Source organism: Physella acuta, unplaced genomic scaffold (genome assembly GCF_028476545.2).
Source record: "Physella acuta isolate Inbredline_101_S28 unplaced genomic scaffold, ASM2847654v3 ptg000249l, whole genome shotgun sequence".
NCBI classification, from domain to species: domain Eukaryota; kingdom Metazoa; phylum Mollusca; class Gastropoda; family Physidae; genus Physella; species Physella acuta.
This window is the reverse complement of record NW_026731768.1, coordinates 99,080-122,275: the sequence shown is the minus strand read 5'-3', so window position 1 is coordinate 122,275 and position 23,196 is coordinate 99,080. Positions and strand designations below refer to the sequence as shown.

General features: G+C 33.8%; 1 protein-coding gene across 2 annotated transcripts in view; it reads left to right on the top strand.

Moving 5' to 3' along the window:
- LOC131938573 (heterogeneous nuclear ribonucleoprotein A3) overlaps positions 1 to 22,071 on the top strand; it is a 29,906-nt gene extending 7,835 nt beyond the window's left edge. Inside the window, exons 3-9 of one of the 2 annotated variants that reach the window (XM_059296663.1) lie at positions 1,545 to 1,665; positions 1,746 to 1,953; positions 2,066 to 2,200; positions 7,343 to 7,381; positions 14,076 to 14,192; positions 14,280 to 14,376; positions 20,404 to 22,071. In XM_059296663.1, coding sequence (XP_059152646.1) covers positions 1,545 to 1,665; positions 1,746 to 1,953; positions 2,066 to 2,200; positions 7,343 to 7,381; positions 14,076 to 14,192; positions 14,280 to 14,347 — 688 coding nt within the window. In that variant the 3' untranslated portion in view covers positions 14,348 to 14,376; positions 20,404 to 22,071. Of the gene's footprint in view, positions 1 to 1,544; positions 1,666 to 1,745; positions 1,954 to 2,065; positions 2,201 to 7,342; positions 7,388 to 14,075; positions 14,193 to 14,279; positions 14,377 to 20,403 lie in introns of both variants that reach the window. The other variant, XM_059296661.1, reaches the window with a different exon arrangement.
- Positions 22,072 to 23,196: the final 1,125 nt, after the last annotated feature.

The window sequence follows — 23,196 nt, the reverse complement described above, 5'->3', positions numbered from 1 at the left end:
ATAAATTTATCAGGGTGTGGATCTTCTAGATATGCTAGAAGAAAAGTTTCAACTAAACACAGCCCACCTAAATCATGAGTGTTTAAAAAAATCTTTCTTGATCTAGATATTCAAGAAATATGCAAATTCTAAATAAGTTATACATATTTGTGGCAGAAAAAAGGCAAATTCAAAGGGTCACTGGGAGTATACATTGGTTTTGCAGACATGCCTACCGTCCCGCTTTTTCACCTCAAAAAGTAATTTGTTCTGTCATTCCGATTTTGACTCGGTTTGTTAAGATTATTTTTGAAGAAAAAAAATTAATAAAGACAGGTAATAAAGTAAATTGAAAAAAAGGCAGGGAAAAGCGATTATTTCCCTTTGGCATATGTTTCTGTTTTCTAGTTTACTTACAATATTTACAAGTATCATGTAATACTAGATCTAGCTAGTAGTGTATCTACTATTTATTACTACTGGATCTAGAATTGTAACTAGATCTACTAGTAGATACTGAAATAGTGAATACGGATCTTTCTTGTCAGTTGTAACTTAACTAGTAACTACTATTATGACGAACTTAGTAGGAAGTAACTAGGACTTTTACTACAATCTATGTAGATCAAGGATCTTTGCTCTTAACTTAAATATTACATATTAAGCCTTCAGCATTTGTTATTCCTATAGATTATAACATAAATAATCAAATCAATAATGTTATGTCAAATGTATGGTGTGGGGGGGGTCTCTGGTTACTGGCTAACTTTTTTTTTTTTTTAAATGTAAGCTGACATTAAGCAGTATTTAAATCCAGCCTAGACTAGAGACTAGTTCCTACTAATGTCATTAGAGTAATTTTTAATTGATTATTTTTAATTTTGACTTAGTAAAGTAGCATCCACGGGTATGTTCCTCTTTTAGGCTACAAATTTCTCTTTTTAGGCATGACTGTTCCTACTTTTGGCTGACAGGGGTAGGCATGTCTGGTTATGATATCAGAAAAATGCTTTTTGTAACACTTTTTCAAAAATTCTACAAGGATCCAGCTAGATTTAAATCACAATTAGTCCGTTTCTTTACAATCCTGGTTTGAATAATGTAACTGGTTGTAATAGTTATGCAAGTTTTGTGTTATGTTTTTAAAGATTGTTACATAGATAATTCTACTGAAGGACAGTATATTGTACAATTATGAGTCCAATGTCCTGATTCAATAAAATGTTAATTTTATAAATATTACTCCTCCGACGTCAAGTTTCAGGGTTAAAAAATTTCAAGTTTGTTTCAGGATCGTAAAAATTTTGGGATTCACTTAAAAATGACAGGCATCCCTGTCTTTTTAAAACTTTTGTTTATGTAGTAGTCTTTTGTTCTGTTCTAATATTATGTAAGTAAAGTTAGATTTCTGAAAGCTTATCAATTTGTAAACATTAAAATTTTTAAACTTCAATTAAATCTATTTTTAATGAAAGTGGTTCAGTGAAAGTTAATGAAAGAATAATATGGCCTAGTTTAGAATGAGCGATACACATTGATTTAAATGTTATATTTTTTTAATATAGATCAAGAGGTTTTGGTTTCATTACATACAAAGACAAGGACAGCGTAGACAATGTCCAGAAGGATAGGCCACACAAAATTGATGACAGAGAAGTTGAAACAAAAAGAGCAATGCCAAGAGATGTAAGCATATATTTTTAAAAATAACAAATAGTATTACTTTTCTTTGACAAGTTACTTAACATAACTGGTATTTATTTCAGGATCCCAGCATTAACAATCAACAAACTGTTAAAAAAATGTTTGTTGGTGGCTTAAAAGAGGATACAACAGAAGACATGATAAGAGATGTATTTTCAGAGTATGGTGACATTGAACTTGTTGACCTTATTACTGACAAAAACACAGGAAAAAGCAAGGGCTTCTGTTTTGTTACCTTTAAGGACTATGATTCTGTTGATAAGTGTGTTTGTAAGTTATTTTTACACATACCTGTTCAGTAATTTCAATTATACCAAGTTCATTTTTAAAGTATAGCATATTTATTTCATGTTTGGAGAGCAATACTTTTGCTTTATTTCAGTGAAGAAACGTGTCAACTTAAATTCAAGAAAAGTTGAGGTGAAAAAAGCCTTTGCCAAAGGTGAAATGGATGCTCGTGGTCGAATGCCAGGAATGAACATGGGAATGGGAATGGGTCTGCCTATGGGCCGTGGAGGTATTTAGTTTTTACTATCATTCCAATGCTGAGCATTCTAGCCAGGGGTGCCACTTCTCCGGGATATCCCGGATTTGAGAATCATATTTTTTCCCTTTGGGTTAGGGTTATTTGAGTTTGAAAATTTCCGGGTTTGCAGTTTTAAAAAAAATTAAGATCGTTTTAAGCTTTAAAAATTTTTCATGGTTAAAATTGTTTTATCTTCAAGACTCGCTAACGGCCCTTTCCGCCTTTCGCGCATGCGTCGAAGGTACATATCCACTTCTGTATAAACCTAGAGTCAACATTGTTACGCTGTCACTTTTGTGGCCTTTGTCTACCCGACATCAGCAGACGTTTTTGTCACTGCGACCTTAGAGGGTCTTCTAAGTCTATCCTAACTTACCGTGACCTTGCAGTATAGTATAGTGGTGGATCTAGACTAACTATTAACCAACAAGATTTCCTAATACTACTAGGCCTATTTATTACGTTCGTGAAAAAAAAAACTAACAGCAAATGACGTCACAGACAATCTCAAATACAAATCGGCTGTATCAGATGGGTGAGGCTGTGGATGGAGCTTTTTGATATTATTAAAAGAAAAGAAAAACATTTAAAAGACTGTTTTATGTATGTTAATGTTTTATGTGGCTGTTAATAATTAACGCCCTGAATAACTACAGTAAGTCAACCCTGTAGTGACAATCTTATCATGGGTCATGCATATAACGGGCTTATTATTCAATAACAACACTTAGAGGTTAGCAAAATATTTGTTACTTAACAGTTGACTGACTTCACACTTTAAATCAAGCTAGGAAGTTCTAAAAAATTAAATACTTATAACAGCAGGCATACAACTGTACATTTGTATTGTAGTAGGTACTCCAAATTGATTTTTCAAATCAGTCACACAATAATGGCTTTGGTTTTTCTGCATAGTACTAATTATTCTAAGAACATGGATACCAACTTTATGTCTGTAGGACAATTAGAAAAAAAGTTATGCGCTTAAGAAATATGTTTTTTTTTTACCTTTTTCGGCCTCATGAGAACCAGACTGTAGCACAGATTTTCTCAAAATCTATAACAGCTATACCCATTCTCTAACTTCATTCCAATAAAAGAGTAGATAAATTGAAGTCTCATTTTTTTAAAAATTAGTATAACAAGTTAAAGATCAACATTTTTTGTCTTAAAAATCGTACTACACCATATTTACCAAAAATTTGACTGGGCGAAGAAAACTAAAAAATCACCAACTTTCATAAAACCACTAGAATTCTTCTATTGCATGCACAATAATCACCTTTATATCGATTTAAAAGGGAAAATGTCACCTAATTATGTAAATTAAATTGAGTGCTATAAATCATGCAGTTAAATGTCCAGATTCGAGGAAATGAGGTGGGGGTGAACATTTTATACCTCAACACGGCTTTAAGTCACTATTTTAAAATTGAGAAAGAATTACTAAAACTTTACGGATATATAGAAAAAGTTATTTATTTGTAACTACAGTTAATCTACATTTAAAAAGAAACATTCTCAGTAAAATAATTTAGTGTTAAGATCGCTGAAAAATGTTAATAAAAATGCACGATTTCAGGATAAAAATCGGGCCAAGATTAAAAATAGAGACCAATTTAAGACCCGTAAATGAAGAAAAAAGAAACACAGGGTGATAAAGTTTACCCATAACTGTAAAGACTAATCGAATTATATATTTAGCAGATAGTTTGGACATTTTAAATCGGATAATCAGTTCTTTTTTGCGTTTTTTTATCGCAATTTTCTGTAGTTTTCTCTCGAAATGTTGCTGGTCGAAAAACTAGGTCAGCATGACATTTTACTAAATATATTCAAATTTTACAGATAAAGTTTAGTTTTAAATTATAAATACTTAAATATTTTCATATTTAATTATATTCTTTTTAATATTGAACTGTTTTTATTGTGATATAATGCGTAAGAAAAAATAGATTTCTATTCAAACACGTCAGGGGTCTGATCCGGGCCGGGCTTATATTTTCTTTGTAAAAAATTTCGTGATCGCGTCTGCGGACAGAAGTTACACATGGTTTCGTTATCGCGCTTTGCCATTCATGCCATCTTTGCTATTGTAAAGATATTTTCGCATTTAAATAGAAAAATGGACGATATTTCTAACCATGCTAGTAGAAAATTTGTATTTTTAGTGAATTTTGGTGAAAATTCAATTTTTGGTAGAAAATTTGGGAATTAAACCGTTTTTACTAAAATAATTTAACATTTTATACGAGACTAAAGGTCATTCAAGCCTGCGTACGATAAGCTATGTTAAGAATTCATACGTCACGTGGCGCTGAAGCGCAAAGCGTCAGAATGCGATAGGGGTAAAAACGAGTCTGTCATTTTGCCGACAAAAATCGCTGCGGTGATGTTTTTCAAGCTACAAAAAACATGTATTCTTCCTTTACCAATATAAAAACAAACAACACATTATTGTAGAGCTTAAGTTAAGCTCTCTAACCATACCATTTTTATTAGTATACGCTTAATTTTTATGGGAGAACTTAATGATGGAAAGTAGTGAAAAAGTAAAGAAAATGAGCAGAAACCTCGATTTTCGGCAGTTTGGAGTACCTAATTGTAGGTCTACCACTTGTTGAAGTTCAGGCCTACTAAAGTAGTACTTAGATATTTCTACACATTTCTTTATTACCATCCAAAAACAAAGTGTGACTACTGTCACTATACTATAAACATAGTATTAGTAACATAAACGGGTGTTATGTATTGTGGCTTACATACATGGGGGAGTTCTACAATAACACATTATGGGGTAGGCCTAGAGATGGGACTAACATTGTAAACTAATTTTGTTGTATGACAATCCTTTAAATATCAATTTTCATTTGAAGCAGCTTACAAAGAAAATAAATCCATGTTAAAGGAATGTAGATTGAACATGATGTGAAACAAATCTTTCAAAAATTAATGAAATAATAGTCTTTTATTTTGAAATTCTGCGCAAAATTAAGTTTCAGGGTTTTAAAAATTTCAAATTTTAGTTTCAGGATTGGTAAAATTTTGGGATTGATTTTCAGGATTCACTTAAAAAATGAGTGGCACCCCTGATTCTAGCTTTACCTTAAAATTTGTAAACCTGCTTTTGCCCAAGTGTTTTTAAGTTGAAAATATGGTATTTGGGGTAAAGCAGACATGCCTAGTCAAGAGCAGAATAGCTTCATGCTTTTTTGCAAAGGAAAGTTTAAAAAAAAACAATTCCAAACTTTGTGCGACACATTTTTCAAGGATGTGACTTTACCTAAATTTTGTGCTGTATTCAGTTAAATATTTGCCAAAAACAGTCAGTATTAAAGTCCCTGTTCTTTGAAGGAACACTGAAAAGGACGTCATGTCTAGGCCTATTATAATTTGACCTCAAGTGAACTCCCTGTGACCTTTCTACAGTGGGGTGGGGGGGGGGGGGGGAGAAAACTACCAATGGAAATTAGTAATAGCAGTCTTACTACTATTAGACAAAGAGCATGAGTAATGATGCCGCTTGGTTGCTATCGAGATGGTTCTTTTATGGCTCAAATGTTTTTTCTTGCGTTAATTCCAAAACTATGTTTAAAATAGATAGTAGACCCCATCTAATTTAAGCTCATCTGGTCTAGATCTATTTCATTTTCCATCACATGAACTAAAACTTTTAGGCAAAAAATATTTGAGCTCGACAAACAGTAATTATCTGAAAAGCCTGTTTTCCAGTCAGTATTAAAAATACCAACGCCATTGCACTTAATCAATCCCCGCTAATAATTGTTTACAATCGTAGAGCCGGGTTTAGTGACGGCTATTAGGGGCAGATAATGTAGTTTGAACTATTTTAAACTTAGGGGAGGTAACTAAGAGAAGTTTGCTTTCACAGGGGGGGGTGTAGGGGTTGGGGAAAGGAGCGGGGGGGGGGGGGGAGGTGGTTATTGTCCTTAACGAGCTACTGATAGTGTTTTAAAGCAAATATTTTCAGTGGCAGCATTAGTACTGTAGAATTCACAATTTATGAATTACCGAAAAGTAGAAAATAAAACAACTAAATAGCGGCGTATGATAACGGCGCGGATCGGCTCGTATTTTATATTACATATGATGAAGCCTTCAGCATTTGTTATTCATATGTCAAAGCTGTAGTTATTTTGGGGGGGGGGGGGCTCTGGTTACTGGTTAACTTTTTTTTTTTTTAACTGTAAGCTGACATTAATAAGCAGTATTTAAATGTAGCCTAGAGACTAGTTATATATGACTAGAAGCCTACTAATGTCATTAGAGTAATTTTTAATTAATTATTTTTATTTTTTACTTTATTTTTTGAGTAGCGCCCGCGCATAGCGGCGCATATGTTCCTCTTTTTGGCTACAAATTCCTCTTTTTAGGCAAGACTGTTCCTACTTCTGACTGACAAGGGTAGGCATGTCTGTGATTAAGATTGAATATAGGTTAAGATTCAGAATATCTGCAGATTTCCAAATTTAGCGGATTGTAATCAAACTTTTATAAGCATAAAGTTTATCCTTAAATTGCTGTTTGTTGTCCAATAATAATTTATTTGAGACAACTTTAAGAAATTAGTTTCTGATTATTCATTAACCTAGTATACTCAACCGTGATGTCCTTGGTACATTGATTTCTTAGCCTAAGTAACAAGTTAATGTGACCTCGCAGGTGGTTGGATCTAAAATATACCAATTCCCTAAAAGCCAGACCAAATAGTAGGCTAAAAATAGGGGTCCGGTTGGATCAGTAAAGCTTATGGTTGCTAAACTGAATGTCAAGCTGCTGAGGCTCCCTAGCTTGGGACAACAACCTAGAGAAAACTCAAAAATCAAACAGCTGTTGCCTTGTAGTTTGTTCTTGGAGGGACATACGTTATGGAAACAAATCCAAAAAGAAAAGCAGGCCTAAATAACAGTGTTGACAGATAATTGGGTTGGATGAAATCAAATCGGACATTACAATTATGAATGCAGAAAAAAAAGAGGCCTAAATGAAAATGGGCCACCTACAACATAAGATGGATACCAATATAATAATGTTGACAATATTCATTCTGATATCTATTATAGACTTTAACATTTCCATTTCACCATAATTATTGAATCTCAAAAATTTCAGGTCGTGGTGATTTTGGATTTGGTGGACAAGGCTATGGCGGTAAGGGTAAATAAAACATTTTCCCATTTGAATCTACTCACATCTTAATAAACTTTCTATCTTGGAGCTATTTATTTTCCAACCTCTTGGTTTCTATATTTCAATTATCCTAAATAAGGAGACTGATGTCTCATTGCATTTTGTGTGCAATGACATCAGCCTAGTTATTATTGACATGGGTTTAGAAATGGGATCAAAGCTTAATATAAATAAAGAGGGAGTGATCTCCCCTAAACTTTCTTGAATGTTCTTATGTAATGCTACAGGGATGGCAACTGGGTATATAGACAGGATTTTTAATATTTTTTAAAATACTTTAACTTTTATTTTAAAAAATATAGAATCTTGATAAAAAAAGAATTGCACACAAGTGAACAGCAAACAATGTGTTTATAATAGTGCGGAACATAAGCACTTGCAAAGCCCAGTTTTTCCGACTCGATTACATGTAAAACACCAAAATTTTAATAAATCTGGATTAAGAATTTTGGCCCGATTAAAATAAGTCCCCCTATTCTCAGTGTATGATCAAGTACTGAGGTATACAATTGTGAAAACTGTCAAAGTTTCATGTAATTTTAGTGCACAATTAAAATACTTCCTCTATACGAGAAAGTAAAAAATTTAGAATTGATACTTTTAAGTTTTAACAGTTTGCTAACTCAGGTAACTTAGTGTTTTTTTATACATAAAGGCTACATTTGGATGTACCTTATAAAAATACTTACAGGGGTGCCACTTCTCCAGGTTGTCTCAGAATTCTAGAATCCAGTGCTATATCATTTTACTTAATTGCATTCACAAACCTAAGACTAAAAATTTCTGGGTCTTCAGCTTAAAATAGTTTTAAGTTTAAAAAGAATTTTTATTACGGATTAAGTTTTAAAGCTTTCAGGGATGCCACTTTTCCAGGATTTGCAAGATTTGAGTTTTATAATATCCAGGTTTGGAGGAATAATAAGGGGTCATCCATTTATGACGTCCACGGGGAGGGGGGGGGGTCGTCCCGAAAAATATTGACTTTTAGACACTGGAATTTTGTTGAAGTGGGGGGGGGGGTTCCAAAATCCAAAAAAATGTGGATGTCATAAATGGATGACCCTTAAACAAATTAAAGACCAATTTAGATGTGAAAATCGTTTTTATCAAGACTTAAGACAGTTTTTACAGCTTATGGCCATTTCAGACATGCCTACCGTCCCGCCAACATCGGAACCGTCCCGCTTTATGTTAGTAAGGTAATGTGTTCCGATTTTGACTCAGTTTGTTCAGATTTTTTTGAAAAAAATACTTAATAAAGAAAGTTAATAAAGTGTATTGAAAAAAAGGCAGGGAAAAGCGATTATTTCCCTTTGGCATATGTTTTCGTTTCCTAATTTACTGACAATATTTACAAGTATCATCTAATACTAGATCTAGCTATACTAGATCTAGATTCTACATCTACTAATAAATGTGGACCATCTAGCTACTGAACGTTCTTTTTAGTATTTGCAATGGAACTGTAGATTTAAATTATGCCTTAAATAGCGTGTAGGGAGAAAAATACAATACAATCTTGATGAACACGCTAATTTCTAGATCTAGATAAGATAATTGTTGTAAGTAGATCTAGTAGTAGTAGTAGTATATTTTAACTAGATCTACTAGTAGATACTGAAATAGTGAATGCTGGTAACTTAACTAGTAACTTCTAGTAAGAAGGAACTACGACTAGGTAGATCAAGGATCATAGCTCTTAACTTATATTTTACATTACAAATGATGAATGCTTCAGCATTTGTTATTCATATAGCCTAGAACATAGTAAGGTACAAATAATCAAATCAATAATGTTAGTCAAAGCTATGGTTTTTATTGAGGAGGGGGGTCTCAGGTTACTGGTTAACTTTTTTTTAATGTAAGCTGACATTAAGCTGTATTTTTATGTAGCCTACTAATGTCATTAAACCATTAGAGTAATTTTAAATTAATTATTTTTATTTTTGACTTAGTAAAGTAGCACTCGTGTGTATATTCCTCTTTTTGGCTACAAATCCCTCTTTTTAGACTGTTCCTACTTTTGGCTGACAGGGGTAGGCATGTCTGCCCTTTCTGCTATTCGCACATGGATAGATGGTACAATAGCCACTGTTGTGTAAACCTCGAATTTTATATAATCGTTATTACGCAGCTACATTATTTTTCTTAGCTGACACATGAACTTAGTAAACAGAATCAGCTGACAGTAATGTTTAGAATGCAACTGTTAAGCTGGATTAAAACATTTATTAATGCTACTCTGGCCATGACTGACTTGCTTACAGCTAGGTCACTGCAACCTGAGATTTTCAGCTGAACCTACCGTGACCTTGCAGTGTAGTCTAGTGGTAGATCTAGATCTGTGTAAATAACTATTAGTTAAAACAACAAAATTTGCTAATGGCCAGTGTGTGATGCATTTGTTAAGAAGCTACATGACATTAATGGGAAATCTTTAGTCTAGGCTTGTAAACTTCATGTGAATATGCTATGACTATTTTAAATTTTTTTTTATTCTTCTTGATAGTGATCTCGCATGGACACTACCTCTAGATTTTACCTAAAATAAAAGTTGAAATAATGTAATTTAGTGGTCAGAGGTAGCTGGCAGTGGTTAAAAAAATAATTTTTTGTTGGTGAGAGGGGGGATCAGTGGGGCTGTAAGAGTAAGTGTAAACAACTTTTTCATGTTATTCTTGTTGTGACTGTCTCACAGTCTGGCTATTAATGACAATTTGATTCGGGGTAAAATTCACTTTACTTTAATAGATGACTTTCTTTTCAATCTACAAAGTTTTTTTAAAACAAAAAAACTTAGGCCTACAATCATTTGGTTACAGGATCTATTAGATCTAAATTTGTTTCTTAACTTATGGTTCAAGTGTTATTAAATTTCCTTAACTACCTTAAAATGCTGTCACTGCCCCCTCTAAAATTTGCTTTAATTTACATGATGTTCTTAATGGACTACAGCTAAGGCTGTTGACAGCCTTTTTACTTTCTCATATCTAATTCTCTGCGTTCTATGAAATTTTAAGTTTACCGTAAGTAGTTATTTACGCTATTTCCGATTTATCAAAAAACACATGTACTAATAATATTCCGCGCTATTATACTCAGTTTGGCGTACACCTTGTGTGCAATTCTTTTTTACTTTCTCGTATATACGAAGTATAGAGAAAGTCTTGTAATCGCAACCTTGTAAACTCACTGATACGGAAAAACATAATTTTGCAATCTTGTCTGTGTGTCTGTCTGTCTGTGTGTGTGTGTAAACACGATAGCTTGAGTACCGTTACAGCTAGGTTGATGACATTTCATATATAAGTATTTTATCAAAATCGTAGATCCATATCAACTTTTGAGCGATTTCCGATAACCGGAAGTGGTACTTTTTTCACTTTGATTTTTTCAAAAGCCTATAACTTGAGTACTATTTCAGATGGATAAATGAAATTTCAAATGTAAGTAAAAGATCTAATTCTGAGAAATTTTTTGAGTAATTTCCGTTGACCGGAAGTAGTAATTTACGCTATTTCTGACTTCTCAAAAAATGCTTGTAAATTTATAAATTACTAATAATATTCCGCATTATTATGCACATTTTTTTTTGCGTTCGCTTGGTGCGCAATTCTTTTTTCTATGAGATTCTATTCTATTTTAAAAAGTTTATGTATTTAAAATGGGTAAACTCTTTAAGACCGTAACAACGCTCCCAGCGGTCGGTCCGCCTTCCTGCCATACCGTAACGACGCTCCCAGCGTCCGATAAAATTGTCTCTATTTAATTCGTTGTTTTTCAGAATCCAAGTTTTGAATCGTAAATCTAGGTCATGATAATGCTAGAGCGGCCATTTTTCATTGTATTTACTTCTTGTAGTTTTCTCGTTACATCGATTATGTATTTTATAGAATTTTTTTTGTAAAACAACTCGAAAAACTGCATTTTTTAACACTGCGGATTGCCGTTCAGCGGCCGCGTCTAAACGTTTACGTCGCCGCATTATAAAATTAACGAAAATTAAAGTATTTATACTAAGACTAATCCGATCCATGATTTTTGTAGATAAATGGACGTACTTTCGTTTTCTATGAATAAGAACTCATGAAAAGTTATTCTTATTATTAATTTTCCCGACAGACGCGTAATTTTTGCACGAAAAAATCAACTCTTTATTTTTTCTTCTTTAAATCTAAGTAATTACCTTTCTTCAATAAATAAATAATTCCGTAAAGTTTATATCAGTGTGTAGGGTATTCTATTACGATTCATTTCAATCAATAATGTGTGGTGTTTAAATTAACAGGTAAAAAGATATGGGTCATTTAGCCGCAGTGGTGCTGAAAAAAATGAGGGGAAAAAAATAATTCCGGTATAAACGTGAAAATAATTACGGGCTTAAAGAGTTAAATCATAACTATATTCCGAGTTCCCATCCCCTGTTGTTTTATATAAGAATATTCGAGAAAGTTTAGGGGAGATCACTCCTAGTTTATTCTGAGATTTCATTCTATTTTAAAAAGTGTATGTAATTAAAAATGGATTAAAAATCATGTCTATATCCCGAGTTGCCGTTCCTTGTGTTATATTAGATTATTCAAGAGATCAGGGGAGATCACTCCCGGTTTATTTTGTTTAACAAAAAAAGGCAACTCATACATTGATGATATAGTTGTATATTCCTCTAGTTTTTCACATTTGTCCCAACTCCATAAATTGTTTACTGAGTTAAGGTTGAAGGTTGACCAATTTAACTATTAAAGTTTGCAAAAGAGAGTTTTGTTAAGTCACATATATAAAAAATTAAATAACTATACTTTACTAAATTTATAAACTATACTAAGGATTTTCAAATATAATTTCAAATATACTGACTTGTATAACTTCATACCAACTTAGATACCATTATAAATAATAGCGTATCATACGCCGCTATTTAGTTGTTTTATTTTCTACTTTTCAGTAATTCATAATTTGTGAATTCGACAGTACCAATGCTGCCACTGAAAATATTTGCTTTAAAACAATATTATGGACGATACCCCCCCCCCCCCCCTCCCCCAACCCCTACCCTATCCCCCCCCCCCCCCCCCCTGTGAAATATTCTAGATCTAGGCTAGATATATGCAAAAAAACTTTCATGTCTCATAAGGTGCCTAAATAGCTGAGATGATAGTGTAATTGATTTAGAATATAAAGAAAGGAACTATTTCATTTAAATTTGATTCATAGTTCTATAGATCTACTCATCAAGATGTACGCTATGAAATATATACAATTTTATCGGTCAAACTAATACAAATTACTTAGATTTTTAACGGAATCATTTAAGTCTCTTAATCAGTGTTTGCATTTAATACGGTGTTCTGTTGACTAATAATGTATATAATTTGGTTTTAATTTTTCGAATACGTATTGGTAGTCTGTGATTTTAAATGTGCCGGATTTTTAGCTATTTAGTTATTTGTTTTGTCACTAATATCTCAATGTGTAGTGTTGCATTTTTGATCAATAACTATTTTATAATTTACGAGCCAACCCGCTGCGTATCATACGCCGCTATTTAGTTTTTTTTTTTTTCTACTTTTCAGTAATTTATAATTTGTGAATTCGACAGTACCAATGCTGCCACTGAAAATATTTGCTTAAAAACACTAACCCCCCCCCCCCCCCCACGTGAAAGCAGCCTCCTCTTAGTTACCTGTAAGTTTAAAATCGATTCAAACTAAATTATCTGCCCCTAATAGCCGTCACTAAACCCGTCTCTATGATTGTAAAATGTAGACAGCGTGAACCACAGCTCACCAGAATATGTAAGGGGATGGGGGTCGTAGCGATAGAGAGGAAGAGAGGGGACTGTAAGGGGCGCTTGCAGCTTGTTTTCTAACGGCTCCCAGAATAGAATTATATATATAGATTATTTCCAAATATGTATAACATTAAAAATATATAGGCCTATTATTCACGTGAAACGAGTACCGATGGCTAGTATATATAGATAAGCAAAGTGCATGTAAGGTTTCCTTCAAAAGTATTTAGGAGTCCTGTTGTTGCTTACACAAACAATACATATTTTTGGCAGGCCTTTCTTTCTGTTTCCACTTTCTTTTATGCTAATATCTTGCTCTGTAAGTAGAATATTAAAAGTAAGGCTACTCAATGCTTTTTAGATATAAATGTAAGCTATAGTTCTACTACTAAATATCAACATGAAAGCAATAGGGATCTAATTTTCTAAGTAGATTAAGAATCTAGATCTAGAAACAATTTTAGACTAAACTATTATTGAAGGGGGGCTACATTTTATTTTAAGTCATCAGTTCAATAAAGCTAGCGATAAAAAAATTTAACGATCATAATATTCTAAAATTTAATGTAATTACTGCATTTATATAGAATAGTTAACCATTAAATTAGGAAAGACAAAATAAACAATGCTACAATAAATTAAAAGTAAACTGTTACCTGCTTTGGTAATATAATAGTTAAACCCAACACTATGAGAAAGTTAAAAAAAAAACAAAACAATGGTCATGTTTTCTTTGGTGTAATGTATACATATGCTTGACATGAATATATTTTAATACTTACCCTTGTTGAAGCTTTTTAAATCAACAGCTTTAGAGACATTATAGGCAGCTTAATGAAAAGAATATTAAATTTAATTTTGCAGGTGGTTATGGTGGGGGATATGGACCAGGTTATGGTGGAGGCTATGGTCAAGGAGGGTGGCAAGGAGGCTACAATGATTATGGGAATTATGGCCCTGGGGTCAACCCTGGTAACCCACGTAAGTTGTTTTAAAAATCTTTAATCTTCTGCTTGCTTGTTGTCTGACCATCCTGGATGATTTTTTCTTTCTGTCAAAATGTTTTAGGTTATGGTGGCAACAATTACAATGGAGGTAATGGTTATGGAGGGCATGGTGGATTTAACAGACGATGATGAGCAGTGCTCGTCCTTATTTTTCTCAGGTATCTACAACATTATTTCACTTTACATACTGTTGCATTTTAAAGCAAATCTTTTCTTTTGTTTAGTACATGCTTAAACACTTAAAAATTAAAAATGGGTTTTCTACGCAGTCTGGAATTTAGAAAAATTAATTCAATACTTCAAAAAGTCAGGAAAATTGCTAGGTTTTGGGCTGGATTTTTAAAAAAGTCTGGAATTTTATTTTAGAAACAGTTTCCACAAGGTCCATATTTTTCGACTAACAAAATTCTTTAGGGTATTTTAATTTTTTACCTGTGCGACACTCATGACCTAGCAGGTTTGCACTCATTTACATCTTTAAGAGATGGGCAGGGGAGTGTAAGACTTTTTTTTTTTATTGCTGTTGTCTGGGTTTGGTATTTAAAAATGTTTAATGAAAGAATAATGCATGGAAATGTTTACCTTGATTTCACCCGCTTCTTTTCATTAAGTTCGTGCAGGAAGTCAAAACAAAAAATTATGGGGGTGGCGTGTGAGTTGTATTCGAGGTATAATTTATTTTTAATCCATTTTCTGTTAAATTTAGCTATCAATTCTACCAGTTCCCGCTGCTTTCCATTTAATTTCAGAACCTCAAATTTAGTTTTAAAATCTTAGCAAATGATTACGATTAGGACTAGACTTATCCGCCCCTCCTTGTTACTACGGTCACTGAAGTCTAAGCAAGTGTGAACTCACCTTGACATTGAGTATGTGTTTGATACTGCTTGTTTGGGGGGAAGTTAGAGGTGACATCACAGTCTATGCTATGACCTATTTTACAGTCTTACTGTGACAAAATGGTGACAATTTTTAATTGCACCCCAGTTTCTCAGCTTTGAGTATATTGATGTCGTTAAGGCCTGCAGAATGTTTATTTCTGCTCAAATATGCTTTTTGCAAGTAGCCTAGTATTTCCGAACACGCTAGGTTGAATCATCTACGCCATTTATGTGACATGACTACTATTTTTATAATAATTAAATTGGAAATGTTGCAAATATATAATAAATTACATTAGCTAAATGTCGGAAACAAGATAGTTTTATGTTAATCAATTGTTTTAATATTAAGCTTTGGAGGGAGGCATCATTAGAAAAGTTAATTAATAAATGTTAGCTAAAAATAATTGTCATTATACTATAATTAAAATTAGTGTACAAATACACTGTTTAATAAATTAGTCGCTAAAACACTTGTTTAACCCATTCAATCCAGTAACGGCAGTATCCGTCCGCTACCGTGTCAATCCCGCAACTGCCAAATCCGGCCGCAAAATATATGGCTCTGAGATGATAAATAGCAATGGAACTGTAGCCTATAAATCTCACGTCTGCGAGACTGGGCGAGGCCAGGGGAGATAACTAACAAATTTAGTAGCGATTGCATTGATCCATGCCGGTGATACCGTAGTTTTAAAATTTTCTAAAAAGTTAGATAAATCATGGCTCTGGACCCTATCATTTGGGTAAGGATATTGATCAGTATGATAGAGTCTGATGTAGATTTAAATAATAAATGATGAATAAAGTGGCAATGTGTGTTTTAGTGATGAAGATAAGCACTAGGCCAAGAACGAATGAACAATTCAATGAAGATGGTGATCCAGGCCGGTCAACGAGTTTGACTGAGGTACAGCTTCCAGGGTTCCCACGCAGCCGGGAAACCGGGAAAAAACCGGGAATTTCAAGATTTAATTTCCCGGTCGTGAAAACCGGGAATTTCGATGAATAACCGGGAAATATCTTTAAAAACCGGGAAATCTTGCTTCCCATGGTTTTTTCTTTCGTGTGTCGCGAGATTTGAACCGGGTTTAGGCCTATCCAATCGCTAGTCTCGCCACATCTCGTGACCTAGTTTTGGCGTACAAAACTAGTCTTGCCGGTTCTCGTGGTGCCTCTTTACCGTTGATCTGTTTTCCGCCCATCACACATGTGTACATGGTACATCTACTGCTATGCTTCAACATGTAGGACCATGCACTACAATAAATGCTGATGATTCTTTCACAGCATTTGTTTACTTTTCAGTATTTATTCCTGAAGAGTTTTATGGACACTGTGTTTCTGAAACAAAACCGCTATGCATTGGAACGGGCTTTTATAAAGCCAGATACAACATGGAAGCCTGTGGACATTGCAGACATCAAACTGTTTATGTATATAAACTTTATGTTTGACATTCATAAGTTGCCCCATTATAAACTCTATTGGTCTACAAATAAACTACTAAATGCTCCAGCGGCGTCCAACGTTTGAAGCCAGAGAAGGATATTTCTATTGATGAAGAGATGGAAGCCTACACTGGAAGACTTGTGTTCAAGCAGTACATTAAAAAATAAGCCAAGTCCCTGGGGCATCATGTAGTGGTGCCCCCCCCCCCCCCCCCCCACAAAAAGGCCCATACAAACCTCTAATGGATGCCTTTTTTGCGAAGTTCATTTATGTAAAGGACATTGCTTTGCTGTACTTCACAACAATCTATAACTAAAATAAAAATGTTCTTGTGACTTTTTACTTCAAATATTTGCTCCTCATTTTTGTCATTACATCATTTGATTGCCTGGCACATAAATTACTGCAAAACAAAATTATCCAATGATAATCTTTCATGTGGAGCAAACAATACTTAATACATAACTTCTTGTATTTATGATGCAAGGTAGTTGCTATTAATTTTGTCCTGAACCAACCAGTGTAAATTGCAGAGTTATTTCCCTTTGGGATTTTAGAATATATTTTGGAGTGTCCGGGATTGAATGGGTTAAAGTCTGAAATTTTTCTGCAAATTCTTGAATTACATTTTTTAAAATTTGTACTAACCCTGTAAATCAGTAGGCCCTACTCTCGTTCATTTTTTAAATTAATCCCCAATGGCTTTAATTTTAGCCCTTACTTTCCTGTGCAACCAAAGAACATTTAGAAGCCTGACAGTTAAGGTTTGATGATTTAAAATCAGAAAACGAGGTTTCTGCTTATTCTCGTTACTTTTTCACTACCTTCCACACCAAAGTTCTCCCATAAAAATGAGGCGAATAGTAATAAAATGGTATGGTTAGAAAGCTTAACTAAAGCTATACAATAATATGTTGTTTGTTTTTACATCTAGCGACAAAAACAGACCTGTCTTTACCCCATCCCCCATTCTGACGCTTTGTGCTTTGGCGCAATGCGACCTATGCCTACTAAACTTAGCTTAACGTATGCAGGATTGAATGACCTTTACTCTTGTATAAAATATTTATAAATCATCATGGTAAAAAGGGCTTATTTCTTAAATTTTCTCGGAAAAATTGAATTTTCACAAAAATTTACTTACAATACAAAAATTTGACTAGCATGGATAGAAAGATCGTCTATTTTTCTATGTAAATGCGGAAATATTTCCACAATATCAAACATGATGTGAATGGCCAAGCTGGATAATGGAACAATGAGTACAGACGTGCGATCACAACATTTTTACAAAGGAAATGTAAGCCCGGCGTGGTTGAGATCCCTGACAACTTCCAATAGAAATCTAGTTTTTCTTACGTATTATTTAAAAATAAAACTGTTAAATAATTAAGAGATTATATTAAAATAGTTTATATTTTTAATTTTAAACTAGTTTTAAATGTGAAATTTGAATTGTAGAAGGTCACTGTGACCTAGTTTTTGATGTTAGTGTGGCGAGAGAAAAGTACAGGAAATTGCAATAAAAACGGTATTAAATATCCAAACTAACAGCTAGATAAATTATAGTCTATATGTTTTCTTCATTTGGAGGTTGTAATTTGCTACAAGTTATAGTCAAAAATAGGTCCTCACTTTTAAACTCTACCGTGCTGCGTCGAAACTGCCCCGCCGAAAGGGCCAGTGACATATGGGCCCCGTCATATAGGTTCCTGACAAATTGGATCGCATTTTTTAGGCTCCCAATGTATAGGCTCCAGTCATATAGGCTCCTGACTAAAGGGTTCCAGTCACTGAGCTCTTGAAAAAACAGGCTAACGTCATTTTGACTCCCGACAAATAGGCTCTAGTCAATTTGGTGGTTGTAATTTGCTACAAGTAACAGTCAAAAATAGGTCCTCGCTTTTAAACTCTGTCGTGCTGCATCAAAACAGCCCCGACATAAGAGCCCCGCCAAATAAACCCGGCCAAATGGGCCAGCGACATATGGGGCCCATCATATAGGCTCCCAACAAATAGGCTCCACTCAGCTCCCGACTAAGGGGTTCCAGTCATTGAGCTCACGACAAAATGGCTAAAGTAATTTTGACTCCCGACAAATAAGCTCCAGTCCATTTGGCTCCCGATAAAAAGGTGAAACGTCCTCATTGAATAAAAACCAGCCAGTTTCACCCCTTTATCAATACTCTTAAGAGTTATCTTAGCCAACACTCTTAAATAATACAGTGTATGCATCTCTTGTTCAGCAAGCTTATTTAATTTTATATGGAGTATAAGAAATAGCATGTTTTAAATTTAAGGGTCTTCTACCTATATGACTTTATTAAATGAGTTTGTTGTAGACTGTTCCGACTCAGCATGTGAGAAGACAGCTCCATGCTGTACATTCCTACCTGCTGTATGCTTGTAGGTTATCAAAACAAAATGCCGTTATTCTGTAAACATCATGTATATCATACATTTAAACTTCTGCGCTCACTTTTAAGCAACAGATCTTTACTGTTATAAATTAAACATCAAAATTTTATAATTGTATGGACTTGATCTGTTAAGGGCTCGATTTTTTTTTTTTTTTTAATTGCTGTTTGTTTATAGTTTTAGTGGAGGTATGACAAAATGCCAATAGTGGTCATACAATTCATTTGTCTGGAGCCAATAGGTTGGGAGCTAATATGTCCTAATTCTATATGTCGTGAGTCATTATGACGGGAGCCCATTAAGTCAGGGCCCGTTTGACAAGCCTATTTTGACTGTCGTTTTATTGGGGGTCATAATATCGGGCCGTTTTGCCCCGGGCCATTTTGACCGTGCACCGAACTGCCTGATTTCAATTCAGAAATGGTGCATCTTAACGTTCTTTACCAATCTAACACTTAATTATTGTACACAGAATATTTTTTAAGTAGGTTAACCATATTTTTAAGTAAATAGCTTTTTTTTACATATATGTATTGTTCTAGTAATTTTTAATGTTTTATAACACTGACTAAAAGCCATGTTCAGGCATACAAGTTCCAGCTCCACCTTATTTTCTTAAACCTAGACATTTAACTGCATGATTTATAACCACTCATTTCAGTTTATATTAATAAATGATGTTTTCCTCTTCAAATCAATATAAAGTTGAATAATGTGGAGGCAATAGAAGAATTATAGTAATTTTGTGAATGTTGATTATAACGTTTTTTTTTTTGGTCCATTCAAAATGTTGATGCAAATGGTGAGGTACGATTCTTAAGACAAAACATTTATGTCAAACTTGTGATATTTGTTAAAAAAGTTGGGTCTTCAGTCCATCCATTTAAGTTAAAGAATTAAGTTAATGAATGGGTACAGCGTTTATAGATTTTGAGGTTATTGGTGCTAGAGTCGGGCCCTTACGAGGCAGAAAAAGGTTTTAAAAAAAACTACCAGTTTCTAAAGCGCACAACTTTTTTCTAATTGTCCTATAGACATACATTTGGTATCCATTCTTATAATCATTAGTACTATGTAAAACAAACTAAAGCCATTATTGTGTGACTGATTTGAAAAATCAGTTGAGTACCTAATATAAATTCCAATAAATGTGTAAGCAGCCAGAATTCCAAGTTTTTTTCAAGCAGATAATTAGATAACTTAGACTTTAAGAAATGGCATCAATGGCATTCTTAATATTCAAACCCACGTTTTAATATTTGTGTTTGTGTTTACATTAAATTGGATACATCAACAGCTTAATTTATAGGCTTAAGAAAAAAGTTGGACTGGAATTTTAATACCTGTTAAGTTTGTTTTAAAATTAGCAGAAATAATACTGATGTTTATATTAAATCAATTTTTGTAATTACTAATGTGAACTTTTATTTTCAGGCAGGTTCAATGGCATTTATGCGAGAAAGGCAGGCAGGCGGGAAAGCTAGTGTGAGGTCTAGTTTCTAGTCTGGACTTGTGAAGTTGTTTGCTTAAATGTTTTGGTACTACAATTGCTGAGTGATTAAATGTAACTGTATGATGTGAGTGTAAATGACTAGAACTCAGGGGGATTTTGGATCTCCCTTAATACCCAAAGGCAGCAGCGCAGAACTAGACTAGCCACCCGTGGAAGAAGGCCCCGTCAGAAAAAAAATGTTGGATGGATAAAGGGTTGACCAGGTGTTCCTCATCCTTCTGCAACACAAAAAAAAAATCTATGCAGGCTGGACCACCCTTGAGTGGACTTCTTAACTCCATAATGCTGGTTCATCAAGTACAGGTTGCAAAAATGGCATGAAGGAGCAACTACATGAAATCTTTAGACCTAAGCCCTAGATCCACAAGGTCTTGATGAGCTTACTCAGGTCACTGCAAGAAGATGAGCGCTACGGTCAAGAGGAAAGAAGTATCATTCATTCAAATCATGTCTAGGTATTTTTTGTTCTGGGGAGTAAGATCTAGAGCAGTTTTCTATCAGGTCCTATTGATTTCTATGGGGATTTATGCAGGGCAATTCTAGGACATTATCTTTCAAGTGGGGATGCAAGCTTAGGAGCTCATAAAGAAGTGGGCATTATTTTTGTGTGTGGTTGATTGACATTCCGTTGCTTTCACCCTTCATCTAATAGTCAATTATCATGCAAATCATTCATTAACATTGTGTTTATATATTTTACATGCTTAAGATTTTTGGTCCGGTCCAGGTTTAGTTTTTGAAAATATAAAACGTTATGAGCTTCAAGGTCTTGCATCCATTCATTTGAACTGACTAGATCATTCTCAAGCTAATGACTTTAAGGTTGACCGGGCGATAGGATTATGCCAATGTGGTTATAGTTGTACAGGCTAAGAATAATTTATTTGCCTGTATAACTAACTGCTTTTTATATTTAAATTCATTGGATGGGTATAGTGATGGTCATCTGCCACTACTAACCCCATCTAAATACCAGAGGATCTAGTTTAGCTTATGGAGCCATTGCCTCCCCTCCACCTCCAGCCTCTACTACCGGTCTGCCAACCTCCATAGGGTGTGAAGGAAACGGAAAGTGAACAGACTTAAGTTTTCCATATATAATCAAGAATTGCAACATGCTCAACTTGACATGTACATGAAATGTTACACCACCATTAAGGCCAGTTGATTTTGTTTAACTGCAATGAAATTCAAAATTGTCTAGTATTAGTAATGAATTTTATAAATTAAGTCACATTGACATAAACAGTGCTTGGAATTAAATACCATTGCACAATCTTGGTTTTGCAGATCTATTTGTCATTGTAAATATTGGGCAGTTGTAATGTTGCTTGCTTTCTTGTTTCCCTCATAGATAGGGTAACATAGTTGTATTGTTAGGCTGAATTTGCTTGAGAGAAAACGACTTGTAATGTAACTAAAACTATCAGGTAGCAGTAGATGTATTCATCAGTCGTTCACTTTTTTTTTTTTAGTGTCAGTGTTTTCTTTTATTTGTCATGAGTTTGTAGTAGAGATAATTGTCACGTCTGTCCATAGGGGCACACGGAATAAAGGAGCGCAAAATACTTCTGGCTCACTGGCGAAAATGTCTTCCTTTTTTTTTGTTTGTTATATCATTCTTTTAGCATGACTTAATATTTTAATTTTATTATGAAAGTGAAAGTTTGGGGGATTTTTTTTTTTTTTTTTTTTTTGGTAAACTGCATTCCCCCATAAAACATTAAAATTATTTTCTAACTTTAACCTTGCTGTTTCAGAGATTGTTGAGGCCAGTTATGGTTAGTGCAAAAAAAAAAATTGACATTTTTGCAAATGTTGACGTTATACACCTCCCTTAGTCTGAAAAACCGTTTTGCAATCTTGTCCGTATGTGTCTGTTTGCCCTCCGAACGAAATAGACTATTAATCGCAGAAAACTTTAAAGGAGTCAAAAGAGTTTCTATCTGGCTTCTCTTTGAGGGAGAGACTGCTCCTCGTGAGTGGGGTTCTGAAGGAAATTTCACGGTCAGTTGAAGTATTCTAATATTCAGTTTTGTATTAAAATTAATGCATAAAAATAAAAGAGACGTATTATGAAAGATAAATTAGATCAACAAAAAAGTTATTAAAATTAAAGCTAGTACTAGTAGAAAAACATTGACAAATATTCGACTTAGCTTTCTTGTTGAAAAAACCCCAGCTATTTAAATAAACCGGGAGTGATCTCCCCTAAACTTTCTCGATTATTCTTATTTGAAACAACAGGGAATGGCAACTCGGGATATACTATGATATAGACTTTTAATCCATTTTAAATACTTAACTTTTTAAAATAGAATAAAATCTCGTAGAAAAAAGAATTGCACACCAAGTGAACGTCATATAAAATTTGCAAAATAGTGCGGAATATTATTAGTTCTTTATAAATTCACATGCGTTTTTTGAGAAATCGGAAATAGCGTAAATTAGTACTTCCGGTCAACGAAAATTAGTCAAAATTTGATAGAAGGCAGAGAATTAGATCTTTTTCTTTTACTTACATGTGACATTTCATTTTTCCATCTGAAATAGTACTCAAGTTAAAGGCTTTTGAAAAATTCAAAGTAGAAAACGTTCCGGTTATCGGAAGTAGCTCAAAAGTTTATACGGATCTACGATTTTGATGTAATACTTAATAACTTATATATGAAATTTCATCAATCTAGCTGTGACGGTACTCAAGTTACCGTGTT